Source organism: Crocodylus porosus, unplaced genomic scaffold (genome assembly GCF_001723895.1).
Source record: "Crocodylus porosus isolate Cpor-Errol unplaced genomic scaffold, CroPor_comp1, whole genome shotgun sequence".
Lineage (NCBI taxonomy): Eukaryota > Metazoa > Chordata > Crocodylia > Crocodylidae > Crocodylus > Crocodylus porosus.
Genome location: NW_017728909.1, coordinates 54,424,021 through 54,442,683, shown reverse-complemented (window position 1 = coordinate 54,442,683; position 18,663 = coordinate 54,424,021). Strand labels below are relative to the sequence as shown.

The window sequence follows — 18,663 nt, the reverse complement described above, 5'->3', positions numbered from 1 at the left end:
TGATAATTTAATTTAAAAGCTACTTTTCTCCATTTTCAATTAAGGAAAATGTTCTGAGATAACTGACTTGGATTTATGTTTAGGGATAGGATTTACATAAACACTAAGTGTAGGCCTAATACAGATTCCATAGAAATTCACAGGAGTTAGATCAGCCATGAGCATTTTTATAAATCCTTACACTTAGTTTAAATTAATAAGATACAGATACACCACATCTCTTTGCTGATTTTGTATACTAAAGCAACTGTGACCACACTTCTCTTGCAAGACAAAACAACTTAACTAACAGTAAAACACTACAGAAACTAAGTATTTATATTTAGAAATTTTACTGTAATCTTTGTAATACATATCAAATAACAAAACTACTGAATTGAGATTAGTAATTATAAAATTGTTCCTAATATTTAATGGATTTTTTCAAATAGTGATGATTGATTAAATAGGTCAAGACAGAAGGAGATGACAGATTAAACAGGGCAGAAAATAAAATAAATAAAAAAATACACCATGCAGCTCTGTAAAAGATGGAATTGATCACTTCTGCTGAACCTTATATTTTAAAGTAAGAATAAGAACATCAAGGTGCTTTCCTTTGACTGCAATCAGTATAATTAGCTGAAGAAAGTTTGCATGCTTTTATTATAAGCCAAAGGAGTGTTCTCCACAAAAATGGAAAGGATGCAAGATTTTCCATCTATATATAATGTTAATACAGAAACTTTGTAAGGGGTTAAAGAAAGTTGAATATCTGCTTTACAATAATTCAGATCCTGAAAAGATTTATAAAAGATTCAGTCCCTAAAACAAAATTCCCAACATTACCATGTACCTGAAAACCAGCATAAATTTTGTTAATGTTTATCCGTTTTCTACTGTGGGCTATTATACAGAAAAGGATATTTCATCTGAACATCTGAAAGGTGCCATCTTATCCAAAAATCTGCTGGTGAAATAAATCACTTATTTTGGCCAGGCTATTTCATGTATAAATCTTAATAAATGACAACACATACATGAAAATCATGAAATGTCAGTCTCGCATACATGAAAATATTTTTCTTAAGTACAATATGTATTTAATCTGCCTGGTATTCACTTGTATAAGAAGTGTCTCTGTAGAAAAGTGAAAACAAAGGATGGTTAGAATCACTGTTCTGTGGAGGACTTTTTAAATGAATGTAGGTTGTGACCCCATACCACTGGACTCAACTGGTGCTTTGCCCTTGATTGCTGTGGGAATAAAGTTGAGCCCTGAGTGGCTCATAAAAAAGTGCTGAAATGAGAAATCTTTGGCATACCCATAGAAAAAAGTGCAGCACAAGCAATGGTCACACTGCCCCAAACTGTGCCTCAACATGAAGCCGGAGGGACCCTTGACAAATCTGACTCTTAGGCAAGGTTTAGATCTCTTTCAAACATGGAAGATTTTTGTTTGGGGGTGGGGGATTCATTTTCAGATACAATATTTTAAAACAATAAGTAAAATAGGAGCAATTGTTTTTCTCAAATATATTAAAACTCGCAACACTAGTACCTGTTATGTTTTATATAGCAGAGTATTACATTTCTACAGTACCTTATTAGAGGAAAACCTACAAAGGAAATTGAAATAAAACTGATAACGCAGGCCTTTGATGCCTACAGCTGTTAGGAGCTCAAGACTCCATTGCCAGTCAATATGATTTTAAAGTTGAAAAGCGCCACTAAAACAGGCCCTTGCCCTCACTTCTGCTTTGGGGATTTTTAAAAATTAATAGAAATATTTCTGTTGTTTTATGTTTTTGGAAAAACTTTTATAAATCTTAGGGAATATGCACAGGTCGTCTTTCATGTTTAACATTTATAGTACTAACATTAATCTTTTTTTTCCACAATGGACTGTCTTATATAAATACTTACAGAAACATCTTTCAGATTTTTTTCATAAGAGAAACGAAAGTAATCTGCATTTTCTTCATCTTTAGAAATATCAAAGTTATATATGTTAGCTGGTCTTGCTTCTAATACCAGTGCTTTCCTCAGTTCTTCAACATATTTTTCTCTTTCCATTTCCATGTCAGCAGCTTCCCTAGAAATTTCAGCTTCAGAAACTGCAAAGACAAATTAGAGAAATCATATGTACATGGGAAAAAAGTAAACAAACAAATAAACAAATAAATACTTAGGGAAATTATTCTTCCCTTTATGCAAACTAATAATATCCATGGATACTAATAACAACGCAGCAAGAATAAGAATTTAAACAAAAATTTAAAAAGTTTATTAACTGCTGAATGTAATGAATCCAAAACAGAATTGATTTAAAAAGTGCCTATATAATATGATCTAGGTCATGATCTATAATTCATCAATAAGGTCATTTATATTTTTTTAATTTGTTCACAGTAATTTCACTTTCCAGTTACATCAGTGATCTTCCGCTTAAAAAACAAAAAAACCCCAAATCTTAGATTGTCAAGTACTAAACAGGAAAAATCACATCACTAATGCAGGCTCCCAGCATCTGTAAGAATGAACTGTGAAGACAAGAGTTGTAGCTTGAACCGGACTGAAAATAGCTCTCAACTCACAATTGCAAACAAAACTGAAAAAAGTCTCAACCTTAACACTTTTATTTAACTCTATTTCATCTTTATACATATGTAATATCTTGATACATGTTTCACATACACATATAAGCTTCTATACCACTCCTAATCATACCAGTGAAAACAGAAGAGCTTCCCATACAGAAAGTGACTGGGTTTAAATGACCACATTCTTCTCTTCATTTTCTTGACATTTCAGGTAATCTAGTATTGCAACAGAACTACTCATCAGATCAATTGCCCAAAAATGTGGCAATGAGTGACTGGACAATTATTTGCTAAAGATATATATCCCCTCCTGTCCCCCTGACCTGAATAAACTATTTTTGATGCACTTTTGCACATCTTTTTTATCAGCTATGATAAATGAGACGATACTACAGATTTTTTTTTTAATTTTAAATCAAGTGATAGAGCAGAGTTTCAGTCAGAAAGCAGCCATTAATTTACATATATGCATATATACAAATCAGGTACGTTCACACCAAAATCTAAATAAGGGCCTCTCCTCAGGACTGCAAATCAAATGTTTATGCAAGTATATACAGTTCATGCACGAAAATGTGACCATTTTCTCACTGGGTTGAAAATACTGGTAGCATCTTTAGAAAATAAGTAATATTGAAAATTGTGACAAATAGAAAGAGACAAAAAGAAAGTGGAAGTGCCCAGGTTTTGTACTGCCCAGTAAAACCTGAATAAAACGTAGTTGGAAGTTTCAGGAATTTTCAGCCTTTGGTCTGCTCTGAATGGAAACCCAAGGTGTTTATAACTTTAAGCATGGGTAGAAGGACTCTGATCAGGAATACCAGCTAAACACAGGTAAAATACTAGCAAATGATAATCTCCAATAGATTTTGGTCACCATCTTAAGGAAGATTCTCTCTCTGTAGCTTCACCTATGCTTGCACAGCCTATTCAGACAGACCCAGCCAATAACGCCCAAATTAATGGTCCAGTTTGGGGACACATGAATCAGAATGCATTAGCATTAAAGTCAGAATCAAAATGACATAAAATGGGATGGTAAAAGTAGCGGAGGAAGAGAACTAAACTGGAACACGTCCTTTATTTTCTTTAGTAATCCTACCAACAACTTGAAGCTAATTCACAACCAACTGAAGCTCCTTGCACCAAGGAAAATTACCTGTCAGTGGAATTACTCCCATTAAGCAAATGTGTAAAGTCTTTGCAAGATCAGGGACATACAATAAAAATAGACTTTGTCTTGAGAAAATGATGACCAAACATAAATGAAAGATGGTAATATATGGCATCCGTTCATCAGCAAGTGATGGTGGTACTACAGCTATTCTACTGACTGGTGGTGCATTTTCTCTTGTGGCTGTAGAGGCTGATAGACTTGCAGGTCCTGCCACAGTGGTCACAGGTATACATGGTGTTAGGGGCTACTGTACTGACAGGATGTTTCTTTCAGTCACATTTCTGTTGTAATTCAAGTGACCATTTCTCGTCATGATGTTCGACTCCATGATTGAGAAGGGATCACCACTTTGTTCCGTCTCCTACTAAGGCTTCCCAAAGGTTTGGGTCAATTTTAAAAGCCCTCATATCCTGTTTGCAGACATTTTTGAAGTGCAATTGTGGGCACCCTACACTTCTCTTGCTATCTGCAATTTGACCATATAGGATGTCCTTTGGGATATGCCCACCTTCCATCCTGCAAAGATGACCAAGCCAGCGTAGGCACCACTGTTTGAGTAATGAAGTGATCGTTGACAGGCTGGCTTTGGTGATGTCCTCTGTGTTGGTGATTCTGTCTTGTCACCTGATGTCAAGGATGTGTCATAAACAGCATAGATGAAAGCTATTCAGCTTCTTTTCTTGCTCTAAATATGTTGACCATATCTCACCCAGAATGCAGGCTTTGTACACAAACAGCTAAGTTTTGATTGAGTATGGAACAATAGAAAACTCACATTTAGAGTAAAGAAATATTAATTTCAATGTTTCAGATTTTTTTGTTAATAAAAAAGGAAAACAACCCACAAAATAATTGGAAGATGCAAACAAAATAAAGCATTAGTGAAAACATGAACATATCCCTAACAAAAATTAAAATTATGCATGGACTATAATAAAAGTTTGTAAGCTTGTTTGGTTCATACTGTTTAATTTTAGTACCTTTGTTAGGCTTTTCTATGGTTTAACATTTCTTAAACAATTTGACTTGCATGGCTTTTCATCATTCTACTACATACACAAGAACAATAAAGAAAACAATCCTTCATCAAGTCTTGCTCACTTCCTGACATGGCTCACCAAGTAAAATATTTCACAGTATGAGAAACAAAAGCAATTTCCCACAATAAAATAAATCTGACCACTTCAAGCAAATAACCCTAAAAGACCTCAATTCTAAAATTTTTAAGTTGGGATCCACATAATGTTTATTATGAATGAAAAAGACTGCAAACATGGTCCTAGGACAGGTCTGACTTTATGAAGCTGCAAAACTGAACATGCACAATAGAAAATGTTATGCATATAGAATTCAATTCAGCTCCCACTGAAATCAGTGAAAAGACTGGAAAGGTAATATGAATTATTAGAGATTAGATCAATCCCTAACAGAGGAAGTAAAAGCAAACTTTCCCTGGAATGACTGTCTAGTGCTCATGCTAGACTTTTTTTTTTTCCTTCCTTGCAATATGTGATGTCATTTTCCTTTCATTCCACCATCCATTGGGAAAGGACATTATGTCAGTTCTGTCAAAAGCAAAAAGTTAATTTCTGCCTGAGCTGTAGTGGTTAGATTTTCTTTATAACAACAGCAAATAAAACGAAGCATAATTTTTAAAGTTCACAGGCTATCTTAACAGAAAAACACTGCAAAAGCTTTTAGCCAAAAATATAAAAAAATTAAACAAGTGCCTAGTTAACAATTAGAGGAAAAAAGATTGAGGCTTTGAGAATATTATACCTCACTCACCATTGTAGGCAAGAGAGAATTCATATCTCCAGAATTACAGGCAGTTGGGCAACATTAGGCAGATGCATCCCTTTTATCCTGTGCAAGAACTTCTAATTATACATTTAAAATACATATGAAACACTTTTAAGCAAACATACTTTATGCATCTGAAAACAGAAATGAGAAGAGACAGAGAAAAATATTATTAAAAACGGTTAACTAACAAATGGCATGTCTACATGAGATGCTTTACTGAGCAGTAGACTAATGTACTGCACAGTAAGGCATCACCATGTAACCATGTGCAGCAGCTCCTGCACAGTAAATTAGGCTAATGCTTGGTTTTCTAATACCTGTAAATATAGGTAGATTAACTGTGCATTAGCTACTGTGCAGTACTGCTCATGTAAAAGAGCTATATGGCTTAAGTAAAAGAGCCATGTGATTGGTCAGAACTCCAGTACGAAACTGGAGACAGGCCTGTTGAAAGTCTCTGGGCTACAGAGGTGAGAGCAACAACGGTGATGTTGTAGTGGGTGTCTGCTACAGACCAATCAGGAGGAAGTGATAAATGAGGCTTTCTTCAAACAGCTAGCAGAAGTTTCCTGATCACAGGCCCTGGTTCTCATGAGGGACTTCAATCACCCTGACATCTGCTGAGAGGGCAATACAGCAGTGTGCAGGCAATCCAGGAAGTTTTTGGACAGTACTGGGGAGAACCTCCTGGTACAAGTACTGGAGTGGTCAACTAGAAGCCATGCTATTCTTGACTTGTTGCTCACAGAGAAAAATTGTTGGGGCAATGCCACTAGTAGTGGATGGCAATTTGGATAGCAGTGACCACAAGATGACTGAGTTAAGGATCCTGAGGAAAGGAAGGGTGAAGAGCAGCAGAGTAAGGACCCTGGACTTCAGAAAAGCAGATTTCAACTCACTCAGGGAACTCATCAGCAGGATCCCCTGGGAATCCAGTCTGAGGGGGAAAGGAGTCCAGGAGAACTAGCTGTAGTTTAAAGAAGTCTTACTGAAAGTGCAGGAATAAACCATCCTGATTCACAGGAAAACTAGCAAGTATGGCAGAAGACCAGCTTGACTTAGCAGGGAACTCTTTAGTAAACTAAGACACAAAAACAAAGCTTATAAGTAGGGGTACACTGATAAGAGAATTTTGGGGCCAATACCAATAGCCCATTTTTAAATGAGCCGTATCAACCAATACTGATCTGATTCTGATATGCAGCATGGACAGCAGCGTCTGGCTGGTAAGTCTGTTGTGGGGAAAGGGGTGGAGGGGGAGGGAAGGGGCATGGTGGGGGCCAGATCAAGGCCCCTGCAGTGAGTGAGAGAGTGTGGCTGGGGTAGATGCTGCACAGGCAGGGCAGAGAAGGGGATAGACCCACAAGCGGCTCACCTGGGGAGCACAGGAGGGAGTGGCTCTTGCTGCTGCATGCACCCCAGGGGGGCATGAGCCCCCAGATATGCACTTAAAATAAGGACGGGATGCTGCTGTGGAATGGGGCTGGGCTGTGCTCAGGGCAGGTGGCACTTGTGCTGGGAATGGGGCTACGGGGGGCTGCAACCACCCCAAAATTTGCCATAGCCCCCCCACAGCCCCCTCCCAGCGCCACCCATCCTGAGCGCAGCCCAGCCCCAACCCATCCTCTTCCTGCATAGATTCAGGGGCACCCCCCCCCATGCCATCCTGGAGTACGCATAATGGTGGGAGCTGCACCCCCCCCGGATGAGCCGCTCAGAGCTCTGTCCCCCTCTCTGTCCTGGCTGTTCAGTACCTGTCCAAGCCACACTCCCTCCCTCATCTCAGGGGCTTCAATCTGCCCCACAACCCTTCCCTCACAATGGACTTACCAGCCAGACCCAGCTGCTCTCCACACCACTGAGCTGTGCTTCTGGCCACCTGTGTGCTGTGCTGCAGCTGTGCAGATGCACATGGCATTTATCGGTGGTGTTATAGTCCACACAAGCCAAAAAAGCCAATTGCTGATATAAGGAAAATTGATTGTATCAGTGCTGATCCAATATGGGACCCAGGTATCAGTTCACCTCTACTTATAAGAAATGGAAGCTTGGACAAATAAATATGGAGAAGTATAAGAGCATTGCTTGGGCATGCAGGGATGAAGTCAGAAAGGCCACAGCGCAGCTGGAGTTGCAGCTAGCAAGGGACATGAAGGGTAACAAGAAGGGTTTCTACATCTATCCTAATATGTTAGCAAGAGGAGAATCAGGGAAAGTGTGGGTCCCCTTACTGAATGGGGGAGGCAATCTTGTGACAGAGGATGCAGAAAAGGCTAAAGTATTCAATGCCTTCTTCACCTTGGTCTTCACAAGCAAAGTCAGCTCCCAGACTACTACACCAGGCAGCACAGTCTGGGGAGAAGCTGAGCAGCCAGCAGTGGCAAAAGAACAGGGTAGGGACTATTTAGAAAAACTGGATATTACAAGTCCATGGGGTTGGATGGGGTGCACCCAAGGGTGCTGAGGCAGTTGGCTGATGAGACTGCAGAGCCAATGGCCATCATCTTTGAAAACTCATGGCAACCAGGAGTGGTCTTGGAAGACTGAGAAAGGGCAAACATAGCGCCCATATTTAAGAAAAGGAAAAAGGAGGATCCGGTGATCTACAGACCAGTCAGAGCCTTACCTCAGTCCCTGGAAAAATCATGAAGCAGATTCCCAAGGTATCCATGTCTAAGCATTTGAAAAAGAAGGTGATTAGGAACAATTAGCATGGATTTACCAAGGGTAAGTCATGCCTAACCAACCTAATTGCCTTCTATGATCAGGTGACTGGCTCTGTGGATGTGGGAAGACCAGTGGATGTGCTATACCTTGATTTTAGTATGGCTTTTGATATGATCTCCCACAACATTCTCGCAGGCAAGCTAAGGAAATATGGGCTTGATGAATGGACTGTAAGGTGGGCAAAAAACTGCCTGGAGCATTGGGCTCAGAGGGTAGTAATCAATGGTTCAATGTCTAGTTGGCAGCAGAGATCAGGTGGAGTCCCCAGGGGTTGGTCTTGGGGCCAGTTTTGTTCATTGTCTTCATCAGTGACCTGGAAGATGGCATAGAGCCTCAGCATGTGTGCAGATGACACCAAGCTGGGAGAAACAGCAGATAAGCTGGAGTAGGATTCAGAGTGACCTAGACAAATTGGAAGGTTGGGCCAAAAGGAATCTCATGAGGTTCAAGAAGGACAAGTGCAAAATCTTGCACTTAAGATGCAACAGTTCCATGCACTGGTACACACTGGGGGCTGACTGGCTGAACACCAGCTCTGCAGAAAAGGACCTGGGGCTTACAGTGGACAATAAGATGAATATAAGCCAAAAGTGTGCTCTTTTTGCAAAGAAGGCTAATGGCATACTGGGCTACATTGGTAGGAGTTTTGCCAGCAGGTCAACAAAATGATTATCCCCTTCTATTCAACACTGGCGAGGCCACATCTGGAGTTCTATGTTCAGTTTTGGGCACCCCGCTACAGAAAGGATGTTGATAAATTGGGCAGAGTCCAGCCGAGGACAACAAAAATGGTGAGGGGGCTGGAGGACATGACTTATAAGGAAAGACTGGGGGAACTGGGCTTATTTAGTCTAGAGAAGAGGAGACTGAGAGGGGACTTAATAGCAGCCTTCACCTACCTGAAGGGGGGTTCAAAAGAGGATGGAGCTACACTGTTCTCAGTGGTGGCAGATGATAGAACAAGGAGCAAGTCTCAAGTTTCAACAAGGGAAGTTTAGATTAGATATTAGGAAAAAATTTCTAACTAGGAGTTTAGTAAAACACTGGAACAGGTTACCCAGAGAGATGGTAGAATCTACATCCTTGGAGACTTTTAAGACCTAGCTAGACAAAGCTTTGGCTAGGATGATCTAGTTGGAGATGGTCCTCCTTTGAGCAGCGGGGTTGGACTAGATGACCTCCTGAGGTCCCTTCCAACCTTAGTTTTCTATGATTCTATGTAGCCAGCTCACCAGGAGCACGTTGCTTCTGGTCAGCCCAGGCAGCAGGAAGTAGGGGAACTGTCCCCTCCCCAGCAGCTGTTTCCAAGGCCCCTGCCCCAATCACTAGGGCAGGGCTGGAAAACAGCTGTAGGGGAAGGGACACTTTCCTAGCCCCATGCCCCAATCTGCCAATCAGGACACAGGGCTGAGAAACAAGTTCCCGGGATGCAGAACAGCTCTCACTGTCCCACAGAGCCCAGGCCTGACCACGGTGCCCCCTGCCAGCCCAGGGCTGGAACCCAGGAGAGCCTGGAGCTCTTATCAGCTACTGTAAAAGGGGCAGAGCAGGGCAGGAGTAGCCTTTAAGAATTCACATATTTGCTCCTGATAGGTGTACATGTAGATGCACTCTCGGGGAAAGTTTACTGCACAGTAAGCTTACAGCACATTAATAGTATGTGTAGACATATCCAAAGTGTATTAACCTGATAATTAAATGAAATCAACAGAAATCAGAAAGAAACCAAAAAAACTGGAAATCAAATTTTAATAAGGCCCTCAATAAACAGGGACAGATCCAAGAGGTGTGGAGTGGCATGATCACAAACCCCCTTCGCTATATGACTCGTATACCAGTAGCTGCAGTATCCCCCCGATCCATGTCTGGGTTGCTTTTGGAGACCAGGTAGAAACTGAGCTCAGACCACACGAAAAGAGCAGCAGCTGAGAACTTTTTAAAGTCTTTGAAGCAGGTAAGAATTCCCCTTACGCACCCCTGTTGACCCACTCCCAATAAGTCTCCCATGCTAGGTACAAAGGAGACCTTTACTGGTTACAAGGAGTAGGTTGGAATAGGGTACAGGGTTAAGCAATATCAGAGCAATCCCATAGAGAAAACTGGCATGGCTGGGTAACCTTTGATCACACATCTGAGTTACTGCAAGCTACATATCTAGTTAGATCTCAAGTAGCTTACTCATGAGTATCATCCGGAAGCCCGTGGAGGTTCCCTTTAGAGATGGGCAGTTCATTGATTATGAATTTCAAGAGAAAGAGCAAGTTTCAGATGGTCCAGCTTTTCCCTCTTGAGTTTGTATCATGGCTACTGCCCCTCCTCCTGGGCAGTCCTTAACCTATATAGAACCTATGACCGCATTTACTTGGTCCCATGGAGGCCAGCAACTGTTGGCTGCCAGCCAACCAATTTGAAATGCATCACTGGTTGCCAGGTAGACTGGCATTGCTCAGAACAATAGGGAGCCCAAGCCCCTCACCCAGGTATGTGATGTCAGTCACACAGGCAGAGGGAGCAGATTACCCCCCTCCCTCAGGAATGTATCCAGCTCAGGTTACAACTCAGGGTTACCTAAAGAGATGGGATGTCTGCTCTCTGCAGTGACCATGTTCACCAAATTGTCACACTGCAGCGTTTTTGGGGAAAGACACAGATGGCCACACTCCTCCCCTTCAAAAGCTTCACAGAGTCAAGGGTATGAACATGTTTTGTTTGGAAGGGTCACCTTGCGTGCCTAGGTACTGGCTTCCCTTCAGGACTCAGCAGCACCTCCTCCATACCTCTGCTCCCATAATTCCCCTCAGACAGGGTTTGTCCAGGGCACAAATTCTGCTAATTATGCCTATGAAAGCAGGAAAAGAGAGACCTGTCTGCTGCCAGTGCTGCCCCTAGCTAACCCAGTGGCATGAGTAGTCCCATGGCTACTCCTGCCCTGGTCCAGATGGAGGCTGTGGGGACTGGCTACACAGGATGCCAAGCTTGGCAACAGACAGCAACAACAGCAGGTTGGTTCCGCTTTATTATGCTTGCCCTTGGTTGGCAGGGGACAATTCCTACCTGCTTTGGGGATTCAAAAAATGTTCCTGACTGCTACTGCTGCAGCACAGTCTGCTGCTGGGGGAGGGAAGGGAGCTGGAAGCCTGGTGGGGCTCACAGCCACCTTTGCAGCATAAGTAACAGCTCCCACACAGCCCTTTTCAAAATCCTAGGTTTGCCTATAACAATACACACTGCCACAGTATATATATCAAGTTTAACAGGCCACTGAGATTTCTGAAAGGATTAAATTCTTATAATAATATGTATGGCCAACCTCTTCAGAAGCAGTCAAACATTTTGGGTGCATCTGCACAACATGCTAAATGTGCAGATTAATTCTACTGCACATTAGCATGTCATGGCAAAAGCCGTGCTGTTGCGGTAACGCGCAGTAGATTTAGTCTACTGTTATTAGTGTCACTAAAAAGGCGTGCACCGGTGCGACCATGCAGTAGCACCAGTTACTGTACATTGAGTTAGCACTTGTAATTACAAATATTAGATTTAATGTGCAGTAACTACAGGGCATTAATGCACATGTAGATATGCCTTTTGGTACTTCAACTTTTCTCATGGCATGTTATAGAGCATTTTTGATGTTTTGGGTATTGTACCTCATAGTCGTGTGTGTGAGGGCTTGAAGTGACTATTTTGAGGAGTCCTTGGGTAAACAATTGCCTGTAAATACCAAGGACTGGACTCAATGGCCCAGTCCTAAGTCCTTACTTCTGGAAGCCCACCTGACATACTAGATTTCCAAGAGCACCAAGCAGCCACAAATACAATTTCTAAATGAGGACAGTGCTCACCATCTCAGCAAGTCAAGCTGAAAGCCTCCAAGGTGGACAGCTGAAAACTGAGGAACTAAAACCAGTGACTATTTTTGAAAATGTGGCTATAGATGAATAACAACATTAAATATAATATTGGCTATAAAAAATGTAGACGTGTCTTTCTTCTCATGATTCATTAGTTACTCCAGAATGCTACATACTCTTCCTTTCTCTGAGGCATTCTTGCTCCAGAAAATAAATGTTCTTTATCAGATATACAACTGACAGTTCTGCAGAAAAACATGAATTTTTGTTTTATCTCGCTGAGTGCGAATAAGAGAAACATAAATCTCTCTTATTTATCACTTTTCCACCCAGAGATCTAAAAACCTATTTGTTTTTACAATTTATATTCAGGAAAAGTAATATTGTATTTTGGTCTTTTACTTATTTTCCTTCATACATATGCACGCTATGGGTACAAAATTCAATTACCAGTAGTCTAATAAATCATCTAAAAGGGTTAATATAGTAAATAAGTCTGGATGTTTATAATTCACAGAAGATATCAGAACAAATATAAAAAGCAGAGTTTGGGAAAGTACAGTGCCCTAATTTAATGCCATCACAAGAAATTAAAATACTAGGAAAACAGGCAATACTGCCTATCCATAAATTAGTATTTATTTTGACATTTGAGTCTTGTCATAGGTTTAAAACAGGTCCCAAATGATCAGGATGTATCCTCCCTTCCTGAACAGATAAAGAAGGAACCCAGAAACATTTTTATAGTGTACTACAGGATAAAAACAGTTAAACATCAATCACAATTAATGCAAAACATATATTTAATTACAAGTAATCTTTCAGTTTCTGTATTACCTGTCCCAGTCCATGCTGATTGACCATCACTAAGTGTTGCAACAAAACCAATGCTTAAGTCTTTTTCCCAAGCAACCTGTAGAAAATATATTGTGCCCGGAGTGGAAGCCAGATGAATTCTGTTCACTATTTTCTCCATTTTGTAGTCACCTGCTTGGAAAAAGAAAGAAAAAAAAAGATGTGTGTTGATTCTGTGTTTAATATGATGAAATAATTTGAAAATATATTTACATAAATGTAGAAGTGGGCAGCGGCGGATTAAGATTCATTAAAATTCATGGTCCAGGGCACCTCCTCCCCACCCCCACCCCACGCAACCCACAGCCATGGGCTCCATCCCCAGCCAGCACAGTGGGAGCAGCAGTCAGAGCAGGATGTGCTGCCCCCCCCAAGCCCAGGGCAAGAGCCATGGCAGCCCTCACCTGTAAGTCTGCCCTTGAAATTGGCACCGAGCGGGCAAAGCTGCTGCCTGCCAGGTGAGGGTGTCATGGACCGAGCTCCAGGGATGCCCCTCGCCCTGCTACAGCTCAGTCTTACTGAAGCGACACTCAGCAAATGGCCCCCAGCTGCCACAGCCAACCACATAGCACATGCCCAGCCTGGCCCTCAGTTTTGTTTATGCCGAGACAGGGGCCCTTAGGCCCGGGGCCCAGTTGGCCCATGCATTAATCCACCTATGGAAGTGCTGAATATAAACGCATTCACTCAGTATTTCATCTTTTAGGCCATCAGCAATGCCCGGGTCATTCAAAGAACTTTCATGGCTGCTGCTGGTCAAAAATTAGTAGTCAAAAACTGAAATAGACTGGCTAAGATCAAGTTGGGAAGGAAGAGATGATGAGAAAGTTAAAGTCAGTCTTTTAGGAAGGCATCTCACATTAATAAAAGCATACATAATACCAATAGTGAAACAACTTTTAAGCTGACTGTAAAGTCAATTAAAATGTACGTTTCTCTGAAATCAGTTGGCAAACCATATAGGAGGTGGCAGGACAAAGCAAATTCATTTGACACTAGTTTACTGAATAAACCGAAACAGCATCACATATCAATAATATGTTTTGTCAAACACAATATTTTTGTTATTCTTCTAATGCAATGCAGCAATAGCCCTCATTCAGCATCGTTTCCTTATGCCCTAGGAAACACTTCCACAAAAGCAGTATAGGAACATATATTATTGCAAGTTCCTGCTTCAATGGAGTAGTGGATTTTGGTGGGGTTTTTTCAAATTTCTTCATGATTAAAATTTTCCCATACAATCTAATTCTATGTTTCTCAAACTGTGGTCTGTATTCCCCTGAAGATGTATGGCATACTTGTAGAGGACATAAAAGAGGAAGGAATGAAAAATGGAGGAGGGAAAAAAGGGATTGATGGGAAAAAAGAAAAAAAGAAAGAATGATTTCTGTTAGCTCCAAAGGTTTAGGAGCACGTGCTCCTTCCAGATTGGTGGAAGGGGCACTACTGTTAACATTTCAGGCCCTGGAGAAGGGTGGAAAAGAGAGAAGCGGCAGTAGACAGGAGACTGGAACCACAATTGGCTGGAGCTGTCAATCTTCCGCAGAAGAAGGCAGGAGGAATCAAGCTGTGGGAGAAAAGCAGCTGTGAAAAAGGGATAGGCTGCTAGGGAGTTGACTGACAGAGTGGAGCTGACACAACAGCAACTGGAGGCAGCAAAGAGACTTTAAAAAGGGAGAAGCGGCTGTGAGTCTTACAGGGGCCCTGCCCTTTTAGCCCGGTTTGGGTATTTCTTTTCTCTTAGTTTAGGTTTTTTTCTGTCTCTCTCCTTTTTTTCTCCTAAACTGTGTTGCTCAAAAAAAACCCCAAAAACTTGAAAAAAGGAAAAAAAAAAAAAAAGGAGAGAGAGAAGGTAACTGGGCCTGCCCTAGCATGGGACTGTTAAAGAAAACCAGCTGAGGGAGGCATTGGTCCCAACCAGAGATCTGGGCCCTGAACTGTAGCCCGGACTTGAAGGTGGGAAACTGGGGATTCACGGGATGGCATGAATTAGACAGCCATGAACAGTCTGACTGAAATATGGGGGACTAAAGAGATTCTGCATTAGTATGATTCTGGACTTGTGATCTTTTTTTTCCTGGGAAAAACTTTTGGTTGAAGCCTACTAGCCCAAGCAGTGGGGTAAATTGTTTTGAATTTGTTTTCTGTTGAGACCCAGAATAAATTAACTTAAATTGATTAAGAGATTCCTGAGTTAAAGGCTGATTTTGTGGTCATTTTTATTTTATTTATATGGATATACATTTGAATGTTATGCAACAGCCAAAGCAACTGACGATTTATTGACTCCATTGAAGATAAGACATGATGAGGGTGGAGTATAAGAGAAGGAGGAGCCTCACAAAGAAGAATTGACCTGGGTGGGCAAGGAGGGTTATTGCTTGGCCTGTATCCACCTCCCAGTAAACTTTAATTAACATCAAGGCATGGCAGGTGAAAGATGGGTTTTCCAGGCTGGGTGATCATAGAATACTCTGATCAACCTCCTCACAGTTCATCACAGCAAGACTTCAGGCCACTGGGGACCGTGGCCATATAGCATCCCCATTTGACAAAGGTCAATGTCAATAAGATCTTGGGTACCTGAAGGAAAGCCATGAGGGCTTTGGTAATGCCATAGGTAATGTGTTTGACTGTCTGATCTTGAGCACCACAGCTGCAGCCAGCATTGTTGGAGAGGCCACAAAAGTACATGCTCATCTTAAACTGTCCAACACCCATCCTGAGACAGTGAAGAGTAGTCCAGGTCCTGCAAGGCAGATGCCATCCCAAGAGGTGGAACCTGGTGTTGGGGATGAAGTTCTTAAGCCACAGTTCTTGTGCAGCATATTGCTTGCTCCACCCCTACCAAACATCCTGCCTGCCCAACATGCTGTGGGGCTGGAAACAGGGGCAGTGGGTCAGGAATCAGGGGCACCAGCAGGGCCAGGTGGCTGCAGGTGGAGAGTGAGGGGCACCAGCAGAGATGGGGGCCTGTGGTTTGGGAATTCAAGGTACCAACAGAGCCAGGTGACTGTGGGTTGGCAGCAAGGAACACCAGCAGGGCCAGGAGGGAGATCTCAAGTCCAAAAAGGTTGAGAACCACTGGTCTACAGAACATCAGAAAACATCTGAACATGACTAAGATAACAACTGGTCCTAGTCAATAACTCCCACGTATGTCTAAGTAACACTTAGACACAATGGGCACCAATGCATGCTAATTAGCATGTGTCGGAGCAGACTTGATTGAGTCTGCTGGAGCATGTTAATGCACTCCAGCAGCCTCTGCATCACATCTATTCAGTATCCACATGCTTCAAAATGGCAGCAGGGATGCTTTAACTAAAGCTCCAGCAGCACCAAGCTTTAGTTCAAGTTCTCCCACCACCATTTTGAAGTGCAGGGATGCTAATACACAAGACGCTCTCAGAGCCATTCCAATTAAAGTGTCCCACCTGCTCACCCCCACAGCACATGTAAAAGTACCCTTAGTTTCACAGGGGAAAATATGATGCTGAAATAGGAGGAGCCTGGTACCATACCAAATCTGACACAGTTATTACAGACCTTTTGTACCACCTTGAGATCATCTTTCATGAAACAGACACACACAATAACTGGCTGAAAGGATGATGAAATGTACCATACCCAACATCCAACTATTTAAATAAAAAGAGAAAGACCCTAATCCAAGCGTCAGCAAGTCTGGAAATACAGAACTAAGATATATAGCCAATTCCCTGAAGCCACATAATAACTGATCAGTCACTAACACCCTGTGTACACCATATGGAATATGATAACTGAAGAAGTCAATCTTCCACTGGAACACTGCCAGTGAAAAGAATGCTACCAAGTTCCACTGCAAAAAAAAAAGGGAAGGGGGAACATGGTAGGAATCGGAGGCTGGAACTGGAAGCTGAAGCTACAGCTGCAGGAAACTACATTTCTGATACTATGGTAGGTTTTACAGACCATTAGCAAAACAACCTGGCAATGTGAACTTGAGACCTTACATTAAGTACAGCATTTATACTAGCTAGATAATACTCTTATACAAAGGTTGACTTTCCAACTGACAGGACTAGAGCTGGCCCTACTGATTTTGTGGTAACAACTCACAAACACTGCAAAAAATATTATATATTAACACTGAAAAAGCTGTTTCCATAGAGCCATATCACAACTGTCAGTGGCCCTACACAGGTCCTACCACCAGACAAAAAACAAAAAACAATGTACCTCTTTGGAAGTGGAGCAGCTAGATCTGGTGTATGTATGTCACGGCACGGGGACCTAGGAGCGGCCGTGATCTCCCTAACGCCGCCTACTGTGCCAAGGAGGCGATTCAGCACCCTCTTTCTCACCCGCCACGTCTTTGATGTTGTCTAAATTTTATAAAGGAAGCTGCCCTTTGTCCCCTTGGACACAGTGCTACGTTAATCCTGTCCCCTGTTCTATATGGAGTGACGGGTGCATCCCAGCCTTATGGGCTATGCGTGCCTCCAACCTCCCCTATAACACACCCCAAGCCTCGCCGATGTACCGGACATTGTCTGGTCAGTTTCCTTCCTGCGCCCTAACTGGCGCTCCTGGGCTTGTCACACAACCGGCGCCCTGACTGGCGCCCCCCGGACTTGTCACGCAACCGGCACCCTAACTGGCACCCCCCGGGCTTGTCACGCAACCGGCGCCCCTCTGCTTTCTGCGCCCCGACTGGCGCCCTGGGCTTGTCATGCAACCAGCACCCTGACTGGCACCCCTAGGCTTGTCACGCAACCGGCGCCCCTCTGCTTGTTAGCCCTCTCAGGCCTGCTCAATATGTTTGCCCCTCTTAGGCCCACTCAATATGCTCGCCCCTCCTGGGGCTTCTCTCTGAATGCGCCCCCTCCTGGGGCTTCTCACCCAATAGGGCTCAGGCGGCCATAGCCTTACCTGACCCCCCTATTACTCGCCCTCAGGTCTTGTCACCCGCACTTCTCACGGTTGGGGCTCAGGTGGCCGTAGCCGTACCTGGCCCCCTGACCCACCGTCTAAGGTCTTACGCCCTGCTCGGGCTTCTCCCAATAGGGCTCAGGCGGCCGTAGCTTCACCTGGCCCCCTATTCCGTATATGTGTGCCATCGCTGGCACCCATCATACTACGCCCTGCTCGGGCTTCTCCCCAATAGCGCTCAGGCGGTCGTAGCCTTACTTGGCCCCCTATTCCATATGAACGTGCCCTCACTGGCATCAGGAACCCCCACCCCGTTGGGGCACTCCTATGAGGCCTCCTTCCACCCCTTATAGCCTCACCCGGTCCTCCAATATAACAATAACTAAATAGAACCATAAGCCAATAGGCTGTAACACCACAATAAGCCTCCTGGCTATAACATAGGATCTAGGCCCACCTGGCTCTCTTGCAAAGGCCTCTCAGTCAGGGTTCTCACCACCCTTACCATGATGCAGCTCCTTGGGTGCTCAGGCTGCCCCGCTCGTCTCTGCTCTGCTTTGCTTTGCTTGGCTCTCCTGCAGAGCTCCTGCGCTTCAGGCTGCCAGAAGGGAACTGCTGCTAGGCTTTGGGCTGGGCTGTTTATAAAGGCCCGGCCCTGCCCCCTTCTGGTCATGTGACCAGCCTGGCTGCTCCGGCAACCAACACCTGTGCTGTCTCAAGGAGCTTCAGCAGCCCTTATTCC

General features: G+C 43.1%; 1 protein-coding gene across 2 annotated transcripts in view; it reads right to left on the bottom strand.

The window, feature by feature from the left end:
• XRCC4 (X-ray repair cross complementing 4) overlaps positions 1-18,663 on the bottom strand; it is a 315,755-nt gene that overhangs the window by 264,719 nt on the left and 32,373 nt on the right. Inside the window, exons 2-3 of one of the 2 annotated variants that reach the window (XM_019532322.1) lie at positions 12,984-13,133; positions 1,906-2,096 (exon numbers count right to left, since the gene is read on the bottom strand). In XM_019532322.1, coding sequence (XP_019387867.1) covers positions 1,906-2,096; positions 12,984-13,122 — 330 coding nt within the window. In that variant the 5' untranslated portion in view covers positions 13,123-13,133. Of the gene's footprint in view, positions 1-1,905; positions 2,097-12,983; positions 13,137-18,663 lie in introns of both variants that reach the window. The other variant, XM_019532323.1, reaches the window with a different exon arrangement.